The 18,545-nt window shown below is 52.6% G+C and overlaps 1 protein-coding gene across 1 annotated transcript in view; it reads left to right on the forward strand.

Annotated features, from left to right (window-relative positions):
• The window catches only part of SLC38A10 (solute carrier family 38 member 10), a 38,565-nt gene that overhangs the window by 13,670 nt on the left and 6,350 nt on the right, over positions 1-18,545 (forward strand). The window contains exons 7-14 of the mRNA XM_069799438.1: positions 193-295; positions 1,120-1,302; positions 3,252-3,363; positions 3,559-3,665; positions 9,654-9,807; positions 16,189-16,359; positions 16,629-17,108; positions 17,684-17,791. Coding sequence (XP_069655539.1) covers positions 193-295; positions 1,120-1,302; positions 3,252-3,363; positions 3,559-3,665; positions 9,654-9,807; positions 16,189-16,359; positions 16,629-17,108; positions 17,684-17,791 — 1,418 coding nt within the window. The remainder of the gene's footprint in view (positions 1-192; positions 296-1,119; positions 1,303-3,251; positions 3,364-3,558; positions 3,666-9,653; positions 9,808-16,188; positions 16,360-16,628; positions 17,109-17,683; positions 17,792-18,545) is intronic.

Consider the following 18,545-nt stretch of genomic DNA (forward strand, 5'->3'; position numbering starts at 1 on the left):
TAAAGTTATGAGTGTTCTGAAATCTCTTGGCATTAGCAATATAAATTGTGGAATAGCAGCGAGTGTTTATGCTCCATAGGGGGAAGGTGTCAGGGATTCTTTGCTGCTGGGCTGAGGCAGAGAACGTGCTGAAGTTGGGTTTTTCTCTCTCTCTGCAGAAAGTTTCCTTAAATAATTTACCCTTTTCTACAGTCAGGTCTTGCCTACCTATGATAGCTTGGATGAGCCGTCTGTTAAAATCATGAGCTCCATATTTGCTTCTTCCCTAAACGTGGTCACCACCTTTTACATTACGGTAAGAAACTTCCCCTTCTCTTTCCTTGCCAGAAGTCAGGCTCTGGAGGGGCATCAGGGATGATGATTTATCTTCAGTTGGGGCTGGTTTCTGCTTATCTGTATTTATTCTGAAAGATAAGTCATTTTGATGGAAGTAAAATTAGATGGGAGATGATGAACCGAACAGTGCAGGAGGCATTTGGAGAGTCCAAATTTTCAGCGTGGCACACTTCCTTGGGTGGAGGCAGAGTGGAGACCCAGCTCTTCCATGCGCATCAGCCTGCTGTCTGCCTTCCAGGGCCCAGCCTGGAGCTGGAGATGCTGCCCAGAGTTTAGGAAAGCTTCTTTCAGCCTGTTGCAATTGGAAAGATGTGAAGGAAGTTATGCCTCATAAAGCACCAGTTAATAAAACCGAGTTAATAATTCCTGAGAAGAGCCTTGCCCTGTGAGCTAGGCTGCTGTGGGGAATTGTTACGGCCCCTCCTTCGTTGGAGGGGGCCGGTCTGTGGCCCAGGCAGCAAGCAAAATGTCACTGCTCTGTGTCACAGGCAGTGGCAGCGTTCCCTCACTGCAACGTCCTCCATGAAAGACCCCAGTATTTGGTGAGAAACTTGCCTCTGCTTTTAGGAATGTCCCACTATTCATTAGCCGCCTGTCTCAACTTTTGGGGGTGCTGCAGCTGGGGTTGCTGCAGGTTGCCCATGGAGGTGGCCCCACGCTCCCTCCTTGTCTGGCTGGTCCTAACTCATAGGAGGATGCTGTCCTCCACCCTTTTGTAAAGAGCAGATATGAATGTGCTTTGGAGTCAAACCCCATCCGCTCACTTCCCCTCCTGCCGGACAGGTGGGCTTCTTTGGCTACGTGAGTTACACTGAAGCCATTGCTGGGAACGTCCTAATGAACTTCCCTTCCAACCTTGTGACGGAGATGATTCGAGTGGGATTCATGATGTCGGTAGCTGTGGGGTTTCCGATGATGATTCTCCCGTGCAGACAGGCGCTGAACACCCTTCTGTTTGAGCAGCAGGTAAGATCTTCTTGTGTGGCCAGGAGCAGCTGGCTGCCTTGGTGTGCACCTTTGAAACTTGCTTTTTGAAGCGCTACTGTGACTCTTTGGCTTCTGCTGCTGGCTGCTGACCTGGGCTAAAAATGTGCCTTGGTTCTGTGAGACTCCATTGACAACTGCATGTTTCTGACTCGTGGTAGGTACTTGCTATCCAGAGGGACAAACCCCCAACTGACAGTGAAATTATAAGTGCCTGGTGTGTGGTAACGGTGCAGCAGGAGGCCTGTGGCAGTCTGTAAATCCTGCTCTGCAGAATGATTAATCTCTGGTACTTTGAGTTTCTTGTCCTCTCTGCAGAGGAATTTTGTGGGCAGAAGTGCTGGAGTTGCGAGCCTGAAGCCTGCTATCGCTGTGCTGCACCCCGGGTCCCGTGGCTGCTGCTTCCCTGCTCCACTGGGGATTTCAGCTCTCGCGCAGAAGTGTTACACAGTTCAGAGCCGAGGTGGTTCTCCCCCTCAGAAAGAGAGAGAAATGTGCTTTTGGAAACAGAGGAGCCTCCTTATTTCCTGCTGCTCCAGCTGGCATCCTTTTGCTGGCCAGCTCGATCTTGCTTTGCATTTAGCTCAAGCTTCTGTTCCTGGCCTCAGAGCCCAGCCCAGCCTCATTTCTTCTTGCTTCTGTCTGTGCCTGCTCATTTCTGCTCTTTTATTATTATTCTTATCCTTACACCTTTGTCAATAGTCCCCTGAGCAGCCTTTTCCCCTCCGGGTTCAGATGTCCCCTTCCTCCAGTGCCGCCTCTGGCTGTTTGGTGCCGGTCTGGTGCAGAAGCATGCGGTGGAATACAGCCCTCTCCCACACGTTCACCTTTCCCAGGGTCAGATCTTCAGACAGCCTTTGTGACTATAGTTGGTCTGTCTGATTTAGACTGTAAGTCCCTTGTGGCAGTAGCGTGTTCTCCTCTGTGTATTGTACGGCACTAAGCATGCCGATGGTATTCAGTAAATAACAGTAAGAGATTGTGGGAATGTTCTGAGGCCTTTGTGTATCTGCATAAATAGAAACCTCTTAGGGCAGGAAATAAAACTTGAGCAATTTATAGCTCTAAATCCTGCCACTTCTGCCTGTGAGAAGCCCCAAGCTCTTTTCTCACGTCGGGAGGGCCTGAGGATGGGGGAAGACGATCGGTGAAAGCCAGTGGGTGCAGAGGAGTAAGCGCTGGAAACGCTTGGGAAGACTTTGGTTCTTGCCTGGGCTCAGCTCGTTGCTCTTTCGGCTCTGAACGTGTCGCTTTACGTTCCTCTTCCATCTGTGCAGCCAGGAGAGCAGGGACCCACTGGTTCTCCCGGGCATGTGGGTTCGCTGGCACCTCTGCCTTTCACACCTCCTGCTCGGAGGGTGGGGATGGGAAGTGGAGGGCATCTGGAAACCCTCCAGTATCAGCAGCTCCTCAGCAGCACTGATCCTCCTCTCTGCCATCTAGCTGTGGTGTCTTCTGTCAAGTCGGAGGAGCTAGTACATGTGTTGTAACGCAGTGAGAATAGCCCTGTTCCCAGAGATGTTAGGGGACACCTTGCCATAGCAAAACCAGAACTCTTCCCCCTGTGATCATTCTCCCTCCTGCCTTCTCAGCTGCGCTTCTTTCTCATGCCCTTGGCCTTGGGGCTGCTCGCCGAGGCCGGGGGGGCTGCAGCAGTGGCACAGGCGCTGGGATACAGCTGCACGGTTCACATTTGGGACAGGATGGAAACAGCAGCTCTGGCTCCGTGCCCCCCTGTCACTCTTGTTTTGAAGGTTCAAATGCAGTTGCATATTAAAACTGCTCAACCACATCTAACTGCCCCCCAGCATTCACCTCTGTGGGGACCATAGCTTGGAGGTGACAAAGCTGCTGGAGTAATTGCTTAGGAACTGTGGGGTTGTGATACAGGAGCTAAACTCATTCTCCCCCTCCTGCCCTTTCTCTTCCAGCAAAAAGATGGCACCTTTGCTGCTGGGGGTTACATGCCCCCGCTTCGGTTCAAAGCCCTGACGCTGGCTGTTGTGTTTGGAACCATGATAGGAGGCATCATGATCCCGAATGGTGAGTGAGGAGTTGGGGGCAAGGGCTGGTTGCTTGACTATTTTCTCTGGTGTCTTTTATTTGCTTTTCTGGGTTGGATGGCCAGGCTCTCTGGGCTCACACCCTAGCCTGCCTGGGGGCTCAGACAGCTGCCACGTGCTGCTGCTCTGGCAGTCTTGGAAGGGACCTTTGCTGACTTCTCTTCTTCTTTGCCAGTGGAAACAGTCCTGGGCCTGACAGGTGCGACGATGGGAAGCCTCATTTGTTTTATCTGCCCAGCTCTTATTTACAAGAAGATCCACAAGAATGTACTTTGTTCACAGGTCAGTGCTGATGCTGCTTGACATCCCCCTAAGCCCTCTTCAGACCCTGGGAATGTAGTTAATTTGGCTGCAGTGGAGAAACTGCTTGGCATCTCCTCCAGCTGCCCCCTCCAGTTTGCCCAGTACAGGTGGGAACTGTTCTGGTCAGCTGCTCTGAGCAGCATCACTGATGGACATGCAGACAGCAGCAGAGGAGGTGCTGGCCCAGTGCATGGCCTGCCCTGTGCTGGAACACCAGCTCTTTTTGTCCCTCTAGCAGCAAGTGAAGCATTCATTTGGTGCATAAAATGCTGCTTCCAGTCCGCCTTCTGGTGAGCTTCAGGTTCTGTATCTGCAGAATGGGAAATCCAGGCAGCCTATAAAACCTTAACAGGCCTTACATCCCAACCTGCCTGGGCTGGGTAAAATAAACAGGGTTTCTCAGCGATGCGGTTCTTGTTGCTGACCCTCAGCTTTCTGGTTTCAACCAAAATAATAATAAAAAGGAACACACACATAGAGGTGTTGCTCCAGGAATTGATTTTTAAAAAATTGGGGTCATTCAGAGGCTGTTAGAAGTTTAGCTTTTCCTCTTGCTCCAGTTTGAATTGGCCTCCTCCGGGACTGAAACAAAGTGGCTCTTTGCTGGGCTTGATCTCTCTGCTTCTGCAAATACTGTGCTTTTGTGGGGCTGAAATTAACATGTTTTGTTTTTTTCTAACAATAACTTAATCCACTGCGTTTTAGCAGGCCTCTGCCCCAGCATTACCAGTCACGACAGTGCTGGGCTGGGAATAAGGTTTTCGGCAAACTGCAGAGTCAGCAGGGGGAGAGCACAACATTTTTGTGGGTCCTACAGAACTAATGACTTTTTCTGTGTTTAATGACTTGTGGGTTTGCAAACGTACATGAAGTTTTTAAGCAGGGTGTATTTTTTTATTTCCCCGTGCTTTCTCTGACACAAGGAAATAGTCCAACTTTCCAGCTTTCACTCTGAATTCTGACACTTTGGTCCTAACTTCTTTGACTGAAACCCCAAGCAGGAGTCTGAATGCCAGCCTGGATTTTTCAGGGAAACAAAGAGCACTTTCAAGAATTGCTTTCTATTCCGGCTGAGCCAGAACTTTTCTCTGCAGTGCCTTGAAACTGCACTTGGGATGTGCTGAGCTCTTAGACTGGCTGCCCAGAGGCGACTGTCAGCTGCCTAGTGTTGAACACTGGGGCCCTCACAACGCTTGACCTGAAACACTGGTCACAAGGCTGGTGAAGATGTTGGTCTTGCAGAAATCCCCGCAAAGAAGTAAGGGCTTATCTAAAGCATCAGCCCCCAGGTTACCCTGGCATTTCAAGGGGCTGGTAGCAAGCTGTCCAGCCTTCTCTTGAATGATCCATCACCTGTCAAGTTTGCATACTTGCTTTGACCGATGCTCTGAAGTGCTGCAGAAAGGGCGCACCTGCCTTCAGAAACACGCTAGGCTGCAGAGCACCTCCCCGCCTCCACTCTGGAGCTGAATTCTGAGTCCACCCTCTCCTCGTTCCTCCAGGTCTTCTGCAAAGACTCATTTATTCTTTCCCTGAAGCTCTGTCTTTGGTCTCCTCCTTCATTCCTGCTTTTCTTTGATCAAGCGCTCCACTCCATCAAAACATGCTCCTGTGAAAAGTGGCAGTCAAGGGGGAGAAGGAGCCAGCCCTGGGCATAGCTGTCCCTCCCTGCTTTTTCCTGTCTGAATACTGTACACGTATGTTCTCCCTCCCTCCACCATCTTTAGCTTTCTTCCAAAGCAGCAGACCTTCTCAATGCCAGCTCTTACGCTTGCCTGCATTATCTTGACTCTTGTGGTGCTGCTGCTGAGAGCTGGCTGCTTTTATTGGGCTACCTTGGGCATCCAGCAAAGTCCTGTCTTGGGCAGCTGTCCTGGGTTCAGCTGGGTTAGAGTTAATTTTCACAGGCAGCTTACGGGGCTGGTGAGATAGGAAGTTCAGATTTACCGAGCTGGGGAGATGGTGCAAGCTGAGGCTACAAAACGGGGAAGTTGCACTAGGAGGAGTGAAGAGGGTTCCAGGAGGAGGGATATGGACAATCCCAGATATTTGCTGGCTAGCAAAGAGCACTAGTGGCTTCTGCCAGTGAGTTGTTAATTATCGCAGCCACTGGTCAGCCGGCCGGGGCTGGGGACAGCACTTGAGCTAGGCTGTGGGGTGGCTTGGTTGAAAAGCTTGCTGTGTTGCAAAGACGATCGGGTAACAGAGGAGTTAAAAAGCTTGAAGTCAGGCCTGCAGCGCTGTGAATAAATTGGGGAGAGCGTTCCCTTTCTTGTGGTTAAGCATCAAGTGTGCTCCTATAAAGGTGCAGGTCTGTGTCCTGCTGCCCTCCGGGAGCCTTGAGCCGGGGGGGGACGGACGGACGGACGGACGACAGCATGAGGTTTGGCAGAGTGCTGCTGAAGGTCGCGTTAAGGTCTGTAAACAGAGTGTTTAACTTCTAACAGGAAGGTGTTGGCTTCCCAGTGTTGACACAAGCCTGTCCGAGAGGCCCCTCCTAGGGAGGCTGGAGTTGCTGTTGTCCCAGTTGGGGAAGAGGAGCTGCAGAGAGGCTGCTCGAGGTCAGGAAATGACCCCTTGGTCTCGCTCCTGTGCGGATGGAAAAGAAATTCCCCTCTGCCCTCCCCTGGTAGTGTGGCAGCCAGCACACCTTCACCGCAGGCGCTTTCGGTCGGTATAGCCCTTCAAGCGCAGCATCTCTGTCGCAGCGCAGCGGAGGAACCCGGCAGTGACCGGGGCTCTGCATTCCTTCGCCATGACTCTGTCCCTCCAAACGCTCGGTGTCCAAAACAGCACAGTTTGGAGGATGTCGTCACTCTATACAAATGCAGTTTTTTTGCTTCCCGCTGACGGCTCAGGCGTGGTTAGAGGAGATGGTCTGAGCTAATGACACTTCTGTACAAAGTTCGAGTTATCTTCTGGGAGGAAGGATGGCCGAGGGAAAGCGACCAGCAGAGGAAACGGCCGCGTAAACTTCCTCTCCTGAATTCCCGTCCGTGCTCAGAGCGTTCCTCTCGGGAGACAGGCCGTTGCCTTGCTGACCTGCCTGTTGGAGGAGGCTGCAGCCAGAGGGGTTTGCACATCCCCTTGCCATGTCCACGTTGAGAGGTGCTTCTGGAGAAGGATCCCTGCTCTCCTGGGGTTCGCTTTTCAGAGATGTGGGGGAGATCCTTCCTGTGGCACCAGACACTGGCTTATAACTGCTCTGCAGTGTTGTCCCTCTCCTTGCTCCAGGTTCTCAGCTCTTCAGGTGGATGCTTTGGGAGTAGGTGGCTCCTCTGCCTGTGTTTGGTTCCTCAAGACACCGGGTCCTTGCACCCCATGTTCCTCTTCCTTTAATTGTCAGATTAGCCTTGGTGGTCCCTTGAGTACAAACTGCCTGGTTTTCCATGTCATAAGTATCTCCATGGAATTAAGCCAAATCGTGGACCTCTTTATTTTGGTCTTCTGTTGTTGACGGGGTAGGTGAGGAGGAGGCGTGCTGACAGGGGGGAGCTGAAGGTGAGGGATGGCTGCTGGTTTGTGGACAGCCCAGCCTGTGGACTGTTCATGGGCTGCCATGTGTGCCCATACCCGCTGCTCTGGGAAGCTCACAGATGAACTCCAAATGTTAAACAATCAAAGGGGCTTGAATCCAAGGCATTCAAGCCCGTGGTTCCCCACTAAGATAAGAAACAACAAAAATCCTTTTAAAACATTTAATGTTTTCAGTCGTTTCCTACAGTTCCCTTCTCTCCCACGTTGCTCCTAGTTCCTGTGGCACCAGAATAGATCCTCTTTGTGGAAACGTTCTTCCTCTCTGCTGTTGTTTCTGGAAGATGCCAGAACAGCCTTCCAGTTGCAAAATGCATTTCTGCCGGGGCTGTAGATTGTGTGAGGGGAGGAAGTGGACGAGCTCCAAGCCGAGGGCAGCAGTGGCAGGGACCTGCTGACTCTGCTTTTGGCCTGAGTGGGGTGGCAGGATATCTGCTCTTTGTGCACCCACACGGCAAGGCAGGGAGCAGATTTTACTTCTGTTTCCTTTGCAACATCTCTTAAGGTCTGGCCTCTGCTCCCTGGCCACATTGCTCACCCCTTGTCCAGAGCTGCTTTGCATCCCGCCAGCCTTTTCCTTCTGAAGGCGTCTGTCTGTCTGCAGGGGTGTGCTGAGAACGGGGTCTCCTGGGCCTGAAGGGGAGAGGAAAGCATTAGCCTCTCCTCCTTCCCCCGGAGGTGCCAACTTTTAAATTTCTCCTTTCAATTTCACTTTTCCCCTTTATTTTCAGTTTTCTCCCTCTGGCAGCTTCCAGTTGTAGCAGTGCTCCCCTGTGGCTATTCCTGGTTTTCCTCACACTGAGTAGCATCCTTTTGTTGTGCTTTTTGTGAATCATGATGTAAACACTGCAGGGTAAGGATTCTGAGGGAAGAGGATGAATCCTGCAGGATGCGGTCCTCTCGTGAGCTGGTATGACAGCCCAAGGCAGAATCACCAGTACTCTGGGTGTTGCACCACTCTGCAAAGGGGCCAGGCGGCTTGTGTGGTTCCTACTGGACAGCAACAAGATTGTGTACCAAAGCAGCATTTTTCCTTCGCAGACTGAGACTTTTATACGGTTGCCTCGTGAAGCATGCGTAGCAAGTTGTTGTTTTTAAGCATGTGGTGGAAAAAGTGGTGTCCTCTCCCCAGCAGCCTGCAGTCAGCATGCACACAGCAGGAGTGGGAAAGGGGGGGGGGAGTTGCTGCATCATAAATACCAATTTGCTGCAAACTTTCAGCTTCCTAGCATTGCAGAGGCATTTTCTGTTTTGCCTATGATGGGTCCTGTTGCTTCCATGGTCTGTTGTGAAGAGGAGTTTGTGGGGAGACCCATGTTTCTAGCAGAGGGTGCCGCTTCTTTGCCTGCTTCCTTCAGCACAAACTCTCGCCAGCTTTCTCCTACCAGTTGTTCACAGCGCCGTTGATGCATTGACGTGCAAAGCAGGTTCCATGAGAAGCCCTTACTGTGACAATTGCAGTGATTAACTAGGTAAAAATAATATATTAGAGTTTAATTAAATCTCCCCAGTCAGTGTTGTGAGCCAGCAATCCATCCACTCAGCTCTTTGAACTGGTTCTGCTCTCATCTGGAGGAGCAGGCAGGCGTTTGGCAGCCCTGGCACCGAACACGTTCCTCTGCCCCTGTTGCTGTTGCGCATCGTTTTGCTTGTCCTTCTCGAGTTACCCCATGAATGGCTAGTGTTCCCAGAGATATTTTTTTTTCTGTGCAGAGATTTTTTTTTTTATTCTTTCTTATGGCTCATGTGGAATCAGATCCTTTTAGATCAATTTATCATTAGATTATAAGCTGTAGAAATGTTCTTTTTGGTGGTGGTCACTTTCTCCTTTTTGAGCTAGAGAAATTTGTAGAGCCCTTCCCTCCACATGATCCAGATTCTGTCTTTATTTTTATTCTATTTGGTCCCAGCTTTCTGGAAATCTGCGAGTTACTTGTTATCAGCTTCTTGAGCACTGGCCACCAAGACTTTCGTGTGTGGACATCTTATTCTTGCTTTCAAAGATAAGAATTTTTAAACGGCTCCCTAGATCTCAGCCAGACCTGATTTCATGGTGTTCTAATGTAGCTGCTGGAAATAGCAGGGAATGAGTCTTTGCAGCTGGACTTATGTCTGCCACATACTTTTTTTTTGTATCCTGACATCCTGTCCACTTGCCTTTGAGCCATTCTGATACAGGAGTCGCCTTTTCAACAGCTTCCAGCATCTGAAACTCTCATTGGTATGTCTCTACACCCAAATACAAACCTTGGCCAAAAGCTACTGTTTTTTCTCGTTTGCCTCTTAAATTTCTCTCCTTTCCTCTCTCTTAATTGACATGTGTAATTGCACTGAGCTTTGAATTGTTTGGAGACACTGTTTGCATGAAGAATGCTGTACAGAGCAGTCCTGTTTGTTTTGCTGTGCTAACTGAAGCTCTGGCATGTTGTGCAGATTATACTGTGGATTGGCCTCGGAATACTGGTTATCAGTACGTACACCACCTTGTCTGCAACGGAGGACGCCCCTGTGAAGACAGAAGTGGTGGGCTTGGAGCACCTGGACAGAGAGGAGAACAGAATTGACCAGGATTCGGTCAAAATCCCAGGTAAGTGTCTGCTTGAGTTGTGCTTCCCAGCCCTGCTTCCAGCTCCACCTCTTAAAAAAAACAATTTTTTTTTTTAAAAAGCGTGGTGGAAGCAGGGTCATTTCCAGGCAGCTCTGTGCATCTAGACAGCATCCTGGGGACTTTTCCCAAGAAAGCCTGCAGTTTTGCCTTCTGCAAAAGCCTGGTGCGAGCTCCGATGGTACCTTGTGGGAGCTGTTCTTTTAGGAAGGGAAAGGAAGGGTAGGGTGTGGGGCTGGGATCCTCCGTAAGGCCAGAGCACAGGTCTTCCCATTCGGAGTAATAAACGCAGCTCTGTGAGCACAGCCCAGCGATGGCTCTGTGCTGGCCACCTGTACGAGGGGTGTGAGTGGCCAAACAGGGCTGCTTTCACCATTTCTGCCAGCGCATTGTCTGCGATTCCAATAACAAGCCATTCATTGCGCTCAAAGGTATGTAAATTTATGGGCACTGACTTTTTTTGGTTGTGAGGATATAAATTTGGATTCGGTTTAAGCTCTGACAAAGCCTGTGATTATGCCTCAGCTTTGTTTACTGGTTCACGTTATTTATTATTTGTTTACTGTGGCCGTTGATAGAATTACGGCTGATCCCTCCCTTTCCCAGCTGCAGGCTTGCCTTGCAAGGCCATCGCTAGCAGGTGTCGTGTGACCCTGTGCTGCCCCTCATCTGTGGCTGTGTCCTGTTTCTTTATTTTATTTTTGTTTGGTTCTGCTCGTGCTTTTTTTTTGTTTGTTTTGTTCTTTGGGGGCCTTGAAATATCCTCACAGAGATTGAGAACGGAAGGGAGAAAGGGGCTGTCTCTTCTGGAGATTATCCTCCCTCCTGGTTGTTGGCTGTGTTCCTGCCGAGCAGCTTTGAGTGTCTCCGAGACACCGGTGCTGCCGCCGATAACATTGACTCCTGGGTTGCTTCGTCCCTGGCAGCGGTGGAGTTTTATGCGTTCGTGCTCCTGGTTTACCCAAGGCGTGCATGCCTTCTCAGGCACTAGGATGCCCGTGAACTCTGAGCAAAAGATGCTCTCAATCCCTTAATCGAGCACACTCAGCAGGGCTGGGAGGAGGGATGCAATTGAATTCTTCCGTCTTGGTTAATTTTGGAGCAGTAATGGCCAAAGAACAGCTGCTCGTTTCAGGAGGAGTCGTTAATGACACGTGTTCTTGTGACTGGGAAAATAAAAAAAGTCCCATAAAAGATGGTGTCCGCTGGAGTTTGCTAAATCTCTTCTCCACTTCTCCGCGTGAACCGGGGCGGCAGAGCAGGACGCCTGCGTCTAATCATCGCGTAGCGCAGCGACTCGTCGGTCGCCCTGCCGTACCCACCGCGTGTGCCCAGAGCTCGTCGGCATTAGCCCTTATTGTGTGGTACTTGCTGCTGGATTAAATAATCCTACCTGGGAGGAAGGCGGTTTTAGCGCTCTTGGTTCGTAAACTTCCCAGGGAGGAGCTGTGCAGCTCCTAATGCACTGACGAGCATCTGCCCAGGGAAAGCTCAGCTGCCCTCCGAGTCCAACGTGGTCCCTTTCGTAGCGGGGGGGCTGCTGGCTCTGCCCTGGGGAGCAGAGCCTGGCCTGGGTGCTCCATTCCATGGGAGGAGGAAGCGGGATGGCACGGAGGGAGATGGAGCCGGGCGGAGGAAGGGGGACAAGGACTCGCAGGGCAGCCGGCGCTGGGGAAGCGGTGATGGGTGGACGTGGGGCTGCCCCTGGGAGAGCCGGTGCTGCAAACCGCCCCGTGCCTTGGATCCGTGCCTCCCTGTGCCTCTGCAGGATGTCGGCTTGACTAGCAATGAGAGGCATTAAATGGTGCCCTTCATCCCCCAGCCCGCGGCTCCCCCCCTTGTCCTCACCCCACTTGTTTTGCAGAGACAGGAGCCTGCAGCCTGGAAAACACTGCAGCAGCTGCATCCTGTCATTCAAGGGGAGCGCAGGATGCGGGCTGCCCTGCATCACCTGGGTGCCCTCGCCGGCGCACATCTGGTTCGTATTCCTTGCACGGGGCTTTAGCAGAAACACGCGGCTTCTCCCCAGGCACCAGTGGTGGGTGCTCGGCTCCTTCCCCGGGTGGAGGGAGCTGCCGCGTCCCTTCCCTGCACCCCCCTGCCCCGGGTCGGGAGCTGCCTGGCCGAGGCAAAGCTGGGGGCTGTGCGGGGCCTTTTCCCAGTCCTGCCTTCACCGTCTGACTTTTGCCTGTCAGCATGTGAGAGGAGTTTTATTGGCCTCTTTGATGTTACGGAGACCAGAACTGTACAGACTTTCATTAAAACCCTGCCCTGTGGGCCCTGGGATTATGAATATTAGAACATTGCCCTTTTATGTGAACACGTATTGACCAGCAAACTCTGAATAGTGTTTTTACTAACGACACCCAAGTGCCCATTACAGCCCCTGCCTGTATTGCTTGAGGTTTACTGTCAGCAGCTCTTCGGGAAAGGTATAAAACCCCTTTCAGAAACGTTCTAGCGCTCCATGCAGCGTGTGCGCGTATGTTAAAAGGTTGCTAAGCTGCCTGTGAAAGCTCATGAAGGCAATTATCCATTTAAAAAAAAAAAAAAAGCTAATTAGGCAATTTCTCTCTGTATTTGAAAGCACCCTAGAGGGTCTCATGGGGTGGATTAAGATTTTGTAATATTTTTCAGCTCCTTACTTGATCATTGCTGCTTCATTTTCTTTCTCTGGCGTTGTGCAATATCGGGTAACAAAGACCTGATTCACGCTCCTTATGTAAGAGCGCCCTTTCCCCGGTGCTCCTGGGAGCCGGCATGCTGGGGACCCTTCTCCATCCATCCCACGTGTCCTCCTGGATGTGGTGGTCTGCGTTATATGGACTTGGGTGAAACTTGGGTCTGCGTTTGGCTTCTCTGCTGGCTGCCGGTGAGCTGCAAGGCACGACGCCGAGGGCTTCGCCGTCCCTGTGCTGCATCTGCGTGTTTGCCCCCGAAAAAGAGACCTGTCTGGCCGCAGGCTGCGTCCCTGCAGGCGTTATTAGCCAGAGCAGCCCTGAACATGTGTGAGACGTGGATTATGCACAGCTCCTAATAGCTGCAGGAACAGCTTGACTCTGCTGCAGCTCTCCCTGGTGCTTTGTGCAAGCGAGCTTTTAATAGTGCCTGTGACACAGAAAAGGAACTATCAGCCTCTTGTAATTTGGGTTCGTTTTTACTGCTGGTGCGTCAGGAGACAACTGTGAACTAATTTCAGTGATGCCATTCGATAACCTTGTGAAATCTGTAACCGTTTCAGGGGGAGGGGGGTTCCTGGAGGCACAGCTGGGGCCGGGGGGGCTGCGTGGGGCTCCCTGGGGAGGGCTTGTCCCTGTCCTGCTCGGGCGTGCAGGGCTGCTCGGCATATTTGAGGGCAGCGGTTTTCCCCCATCCCTCTGCCCCGCTTGTTCTTCGTTTTCCTTAGCACGAGCTCTTGGATCTTGTTCCATTTCACTGCGCTGAAAGCTATTTAAGCGAGTCTGGAGCTGGACCGGCACGAGCAGATCCTGAACCCCATGTTCCTTGTCAGCTCTTGGCCGATGCTCCGGGCACCGCTCAGCGGCACGGAGAGGGTGGTGTGTCCCTGAGCTCCCTGTGCTGTCCCCGGGGCTTCCCCGGTCCCTTTGCCGGATCCCCCTCGGCTCAGGGGGAGCACAGCGGGGCCCGCCTCGCTGCCTCTGCTGAGAGCAGGCTGTGTGGACCCAGCTTTCATCTACAGTCATTGCTGCGGTGGACGAGAGCGATAGGAAAACCGTGTGAGGAGGGATTTAATGCCTTTCTGGGACTGTTGCTACTATCCAAACCAGGAGCGGGGAGGGGGGAAGGGAAGCTTTTAGGTTGCTAATCATGAAATTTTATTGCAGCCTAGAGAGGCTGTTGGCAAACCACAACACATACGCGCGCGCACGCACACACACAAATCAGTTGCAGAAAGCCCTGGCTTCCCTTCGCCGCCCCGTGCGTGTGAGCGGAGCTGCTGAAGAGCATCGTGAGCCGGGGCGGCTCGGCAAGACCCACCGGCAGCAGGGGCTGTGCCGAGGCAAAGCAAACCCTCCTGATGCTGCCTAACGCCCAGGTCCTGTTGTTGTAAGCCAAAAAGCTTTTACAGCCTCTCAGCCCTTGCCTGTAAAGTCCAACGCCACTCATAAAACATTAAGAGGCACAGCATTACTGTAACGCTCTCCAAAGGGACCTGGAGGGCGACTAGACAGTTAGAGCGATTATTACACATCCTGAGCAAAATTGTTCTCTGCAAACCACATATAGCCCCTTATAGATTTCCATGCAGTGTGAGAGGTCGTTAATTCACGCCCTGATGATGAACTTAATTTTGTTTCCTGCTGAGCAAATGACGGCTTAGAGGCAACTTTGTCTTATTATGGCGTGGAGACTTTTATTTTTGTTTGTGTTTTGTTTGTGTTTTGGTCTTTTCCTGCATTGTTTGCAGAAGAGGGAACATGCCTCTGCCTCTTGATTTACAATTGACGCTTCTGCCAGCAGTGGGTCTCCCCCAGCCCCTCGGTCGTGTCCCGGACCCGCGGGGGGTTTCACCTGCTGCAGGGTCCTCTGGCCAAACCCTGCTGTGCACATGGGGGTAGTTTGGGTTTTAACTCCTCCATTTCCCACTTGCGTGGAGAGCTTTCCCCCCACTCTTCCTTTTTATTTCCCCTCTTGAACATCATCTTGCTGCACGGCTGCCTCGGGTCGTCATTCCCTTCTGCTGTGGGAACGGCTCTGCCCACGTTGAGGTTCCCTGGATCCTCTGGTTTCAGATGCACCGCAGTCTTCTCCGAATGCAGCCATCTCCCGGCTTCATGAACCAATTAACGACAAACTTTACTCAATAGAGTAAATAATTTTTTGCTGCGAGGCCAGAATTTAGCTGGGAACATCCGCAGCCGTGCCGAGCACTCCCCTCCCCGGCCTCAGCCTCCTGCTTCCCAGGGCCCCCGTCCAGGGCTGGGCACTGGTTCCTGCAGTCCATTTTTTCCTGAAAGGAGGAGTGTCCTGCCCTGACTTGCTGAACCCTGGGAAGTCCCTCAATGGAGAGAGGGACCCTTGGGTACTAGACTCGAATTTCTCAGAAAATCTGAGTCCTTTTCCCCTCCCACCGTCATTCCCGAACCAAAGAAACTTTGAAAGCCGGCCAGCCCCAGCGCACGTCCCTTCAACTGGGTGCAGAGCTCTGGGCCAGAGAGTCCAGGTTTCTGGAGAGGTGCTGGGTCCTTCTGGCATGGATCCCTCTGGGCCAGGATTTTGTACTTATTTTGTTGGGGTTTTTTTCCCCCCAACTTGGGTAAGGCCCACGCAGCTGAAGTTGTGGCAATCTCTTCTTTCCCATGAGTTCATCTTGTAATAAATCGCACCAGCCCTGCAGAGGGGGAGGAGAAAATTGAAAGATGTTTATAGAATTAATTCCCCAAAGGAAATCGCATGGGGGAGGGCAAATGGGGGGAAGAGTTGGGAATTTTTTTTTGTTACAGAAGATAGATTTTTTTAATTTTTTTTTTCAGTGTTTGTTGGATGGAAAAAAATCTGCAGAACAACTTTAGTGCTGGGAAACAATTAGATTTCCTCCTCTGCTGCTCTTCTAAGGAAGAGTTCACTCCCTGTTCACGCCGTGTGGGTTGTCTTCTGCCACCCTGGGGTCGGAAGGGACCGTTCCCATCCTGTGGGACGTGCCACGAATTCCACGTGGTTACTCCAGTGCTGAACCCAGTAACTGGTCTGACTGGGATGCATCTTCCGGAAACATCCCGTCTCTTTGAGAGAGAGATGGGGAGAGTCCCCCGTCTCCCTCGGGAGTTCCCCCTAATGCCTTATTTAATCGTGCTCCTCAAAACTTCGTGCCTTCTGCGGGGTCGTGCAGCTCTTCTCCCTCCTTCCCTCCCATCCTCCTTGCGTCATTCCAAGGGCTGGGGAAACGCTCGTGCACAAAAAGAAGAAAAAAAAAAATCAAAGCGGTTTTGAGCCGCTTTGCGGCACGCAGCCAGCGCAGGCGGGCGATGGGGGGCTGTGGCCGGACCCTCGCCTCGGTTTCTCCCGGTGCTCGGGGGTCCGGTGTGGGGGAGCCGGGAGGATGCTACCATCTGGCGGCATGGGCTCGCAGCGGCAGCCGGCTCCATCCCGGCCCTGCCTCGCTGCCTGGCCTGGGCTTCTGTGCCAGCAGCTCCATAAAAAGCCACTGTAGGGAAAACAAACAAGCGACCCCAGAACAAAAGCCCCAAACCCTCCGTACTAACGCTGAAGGGAAAATAGCTGTTCAGCTTGTGTTGGGGGGGGGGGTGGTCGCAGCAGACAAAGCAATTGCCTTGATCCTGCCGGTGGACTGACAACGCAGCCGTGCGTAACCTCGTGCAATTAACTGTCCTGCGTTTGCAGACCAGAACCCGGCAGTAGAGGAGGCGGAGGATGACCGCGATAAACCGAAGCTGCTGCATGAGAAGGAGGAGATGGAGCAGCCACAAATTAAGGTGCCCATGGAGGTACCCAAGAGAGAGGAGGAGAGAGGAAAGCCAGAGGAGAAAGTGCAGCTTGACCGTCCCGATCAAGGTAACGAGGAACCTGGGGAAAGGGTGCCAGCTTTGGAGCTGAGAGGTGTACGCTGCAGGACTATTTCAGATAAAGATTCTGATCTCATGGACTGAAGGTGATTTAGTATTTGATGCTCTCGAGGCTCGTTAGGAACGCAGCCTCCTGATGAGGAAGGAAAGACAGGGCTGAAAAAGGGCAGCAGGTAGCTGGGTGCGCTGTGAACCTGCTGCCTGTTACTTTCTCCCATCAGTCTCAAGCCCCCTAACCCTGCCTGTCGTCCGCCCTAGGGATTGCCCTGCCTGTGGGGGAAGCGCATCGCCATGAACCACCTGTCCCGCATGACGAAGTGGTCGTGGACATGGGGCGGGAGCGGGAGGAATCCGATGAGAACAAGCTTGTGCCCGGAGGAGCCAACGATGGTCTGCTTAAGCCGGCGCTGGAGGAGCCAGCCGCACTGAATCCCCAGAAAGAGGCACTTGGCCCAAAACAAGGGAAGGAAGCGATTGCTGAGAACCAACTGCAGGGAGGGACTGACAAGCCCGTTAAGAATCCAAAGAACGTCCTGGAGGTGATCGTGCAGCAGGATGGCAGGCCGCCATACAAAGAGCTGGAGCCAGACAAACAAGTGCTGGAAGCCAAGGCGCAAGCTGCCATGCCGGACGGTGAGAAGAAAGCTGAGGCTGCAGGTGACAGGGAGAAATCAAAGCTCCAGCTCCCCAGGAAAGCAGAGGAGGCTGTGAAGTCCTTGGAGAAGGAAGGCGACCCTGGTAAGCTCCCTCCACGGCAGCTTGTCTGAACAAACTCTCCTCTTGGCCTGTAATCCCCCCCCAGAGACTGGGCAATTTGGTTATTCCTACCTACATCCCAGTGTTCGCTTTTAATTTCACGAGATTAGCGTATGAGCATGCACAGCCCCTTCAGCAGCTGTTGGGGAGAAGGAGGAATCTGGTGGCTTTGACAGCTACTATAATATCTGTCAAACAGTTGTTTGCTAGCCTACTAAATGTCAGGTGCCATGCTGTTCCTGTGCGTCTATGAACTCACTGGGGACACGGAGCCGGGAGATCTTGACAGGTAACACATTGCTAAGTGCCCGTCTAAAAGCTAGTTAGAACCGTTCTTGCATTTTAATTGGCTGAGGTAGTTAGCGCTGGCTCGCTGCCACGAGTCTATAAGATTGTTAAATATTTTTTTTATTACTTCCCTTGCAGTCGTCGGGTTGAATATAAACTGCGCTGGCTTAGGCAGGGAGGGACAACACGATGTGGAGTCATTTTAGAGAACATCTGCTGCTGGAGCATCCTTATTGACTGCAAAGGTCTGTCGATCTGTTTGTCCACAGGTGAAAAGCAGGAGCTGCCCCTCCCAGACGGAGCGGATCAGCTGGAGCCGAGGGAGGCCCGAAACACCGAGGACAAGCAACAGGAGAACGCGGAGAGCAAGCTGGAGGGTGAGTGTGCGTCCCTGGGGTGTGTGGGGAGGGGAAGGCACTGGGGTCCCCCCGGGAGCCGGGGCTGTGAGTGCGGATTTCTCTCTGCAGGAGGACTGTGCCAGCCAGCGCTGTTCTTGGCTCTTGCCAGCACATAGCTTTAGGCCGTAGTCACCTCCGCGACGGCAGCAATTAGTGCCTGTCGCCAGCGGGCTCACGCCTGCGGCTGTTCCGCGGTGCAGCCCCTGGCAGGGCTGCTCAAGGACGTGAGTCACGCTGGCACCCGGGCCCGGCTGCTCCCCGGCTTTGGCGGCTTGAGCGCAGGCGGTGCTGCCCCAGCAAGAGCGAGACTGGAAGGAAACTGTTTGGCTGGTGCAAAACGGAGGGACCCAGCAGCACGGTGGGGAGGTGGGTGGGCATCGCCCTACAGCCTCGGGATGTGGGGCGGATGTGGGCTGTAGCACATGGGGAGACCTGGGCACGTAATCGTGCGGGGCAGCGGTGACAAAGCCCCCGTCTGCTCCTTCCACGGAACCTCGGTGCTGGTACTGGTGCGGTGAGCTCTTCCTCAGGCTGAGCTCGTTGCCTTCGACCTCTGCCTTGCAAGAGGGGTTGGAGCCCGAGCTTGGACTCACAGCATGTGCGTGATGGGGTCCAAAGGCTCTTTACCTTCGTTCTGGTCCGAAGGTGATGGGTGTTTGGTCCGATGAGCAATAGCAGTGGGCAGGCTCTGCTCCTGGGGAGCGTATTGCCCTCCTCTTTTTTTAGTGGTTAC

The sequence above is a fragment of the Haliaeetus albicilla genome, chromosome 12, assembly GCF_947461875.1.
Source record: "Haliaeetus albicilla chromosome 12, bHalAlb1.1, whole genome shotgun sequence".
Taxonomy (NCBI): domain Eukaryota; kingdom Metazoa; phylum Chordata; class Aves; order Accipitriformes; family Accipitridae; genus Haliaeetus; species Haliaeetus albicilla.